A 1,528-nucleotide genomic window follows, 5' to 3' on the forward strand; every position below is an offset into this window, starting at 1 on the left:
GGGTTAAAAATGGTAATTTTTGAAATGTATGAACAAACAATTTACTGGGCGTTTTTTTTTTTTTGTTCATTTTTTAGCTGCATTTATATCATTAACTTCCATTATCATCTGTGATCTCTTGGGTTTGGATAAGCTCACAAATGCTTTCGGACTCTTGTCATTGGTTAGAGGAATATCGACCATCATTGGACCACCTTTGGCTGGTAAGTAGTAGTAGTTGTTCTTGTTCTTGTTATTATTATTAATATTATGAAGTAGCGAGCTGGTACAATCGTTAGCACACCAGGCAAAATGCTTAGTAACATTTTCACTTTCATTTTAATAGTTTTATTATTATTATTATTATTATCCCATTGTTCTTTGAAATTCTCATTGCCATCATCATCATGGGTTTTGACAGATCCATACAACAATTTTTTCATGTCTTTGTCCTGTTATAATTACCTCATTTGACTGAAATACTAAATTATGCACTTTTCATCCACATTTTTACCTTCTCTTCCTACCACTAGTATTGCCCATTTTTCTACGTGTAAATTTTTTACTACTTACTGATTTCAAATTTTGACACAAGGCCAGCAATTTCGGAGAAAGGGCTACTTGATTACATCGACCCCTGTGTTTGACTGGTACCTATTTTATCAACCCTGAAAGGATAAAAGGTGAAGTCAACCTCGGTGGAATTTAAACTCAGAACATAAAAATGGATGAAATGTTACTAAGCATTTTACCTGATATGCTAAGATGTCTGCAAGCTTGGCACCTTATTATTAGACAAAATATAATTTTTCTTTTATGCTGTTCTCGTTCCACAGGTGCTATATATGATTCAACCAAAAACTATGACTCAGCATTTCAAATGGGTGGAATACTGATTATATGCGGAGGTTTGCTGCATTTTATTCTATACATCCCTCCAATTGCAAAACGGCGGCACCGGATAGAAAGAGAAATAATCACAAGTCCAAGTGAAGCAGTAATAGATGAGAAAATTGAGGAAGAACTTAGTGATGAAGAAATTGAAGATGTGAAATCTTGTTGAGAAAAAAAAACATACTGTTAAATGGCAGCAGCAACAAATACCATTATTATTGTTTATGACTTGTAACTGAGGAATAATAAAGGCAAAACTCCATTCTTTACACGATATGTGTAAAACATTTCAAGCTTTTACCAAGATGGTATATTCAACCACTTTTCCATTCCTGGTTACACTGGATTTTCTTTTTGCAGAAATTGTTCAAAACACAATTTGGGAATGAAAGCACTTTTTAAACAATCGCCACAATTTTTACAAATATACATCTGTAAAGCTTTTTTTCTTTGAGAATTGTTATCTAAAATCTTTTATCTCATCAAATGTCATCATAAGTTAAAATATTTAGATGAAATTTTTAATAAAACGAAGAATGGCCATTTGGTTTAAATATTTATTGTTTAATCATATAAATATTCACCATTATTCATTTCTTTGTGAAATATAACACAATTTTTTTTTTAAAAATCATATATTAGTTAATTCCATTTT

The 1,528-nt window shown here is 31.2% G+C and overlaps 1 protein-coding gene across 1 annotated transcript; it reads left to right on the plus strand.

Moving 5' to 3' along the window:
- Window positions 1–1,420, plus strand: LOC149131597 (monocarboxylate transporter 14-like). Its single transcript, XM_089338054.1, has 2 exons — window positions 1–203; window positions 816–1,420. Exons 1-2 carry the CDS (start codon window positions 29–31, stop codon window positions 1,040–1,042), a joined length of 402 nt encoding a protein of 133 aa, XP_089194180.1. The 5' UTR covers window positions 1–28; the 3' UTR covers window positions 1,043–1,420.
- Window positions 1,421–1,528: the final 108 nt, after the last annotated feature.

Source organism: Octopus bimaculoides, chromosome 20, assembly GCF_046866305.1.
Source record: "Octopus bimaculoides isolate indiv1 chromosome 20, ASM4686630v1, whole genome shotgun sequence".
In the NCBI taxonomy this organism is placed as follows: Eukaryota; Metazoa; Mollusca; class Cephalopoda; order Octopoda; family Octopodidae; genus Octopus; species Octopus bimaculoides.

Excerpts from the sequence above, each read along its gene's own strand:
- LOC149131597 (XM_089338054.1), top strand. The coding sequence starts at position 29 with ATGAACAAACAATTTACTGGGCGTTTTTTTTTTTTTGTTCATTTTTTA. Across the intron at positions 204-815 it reads CATTGGACCACCTTTGGCTG|GTGCTATATATGATTCAACC; the intron begins GTAAGTAGTAGT and ends CTCGTTCCACAG.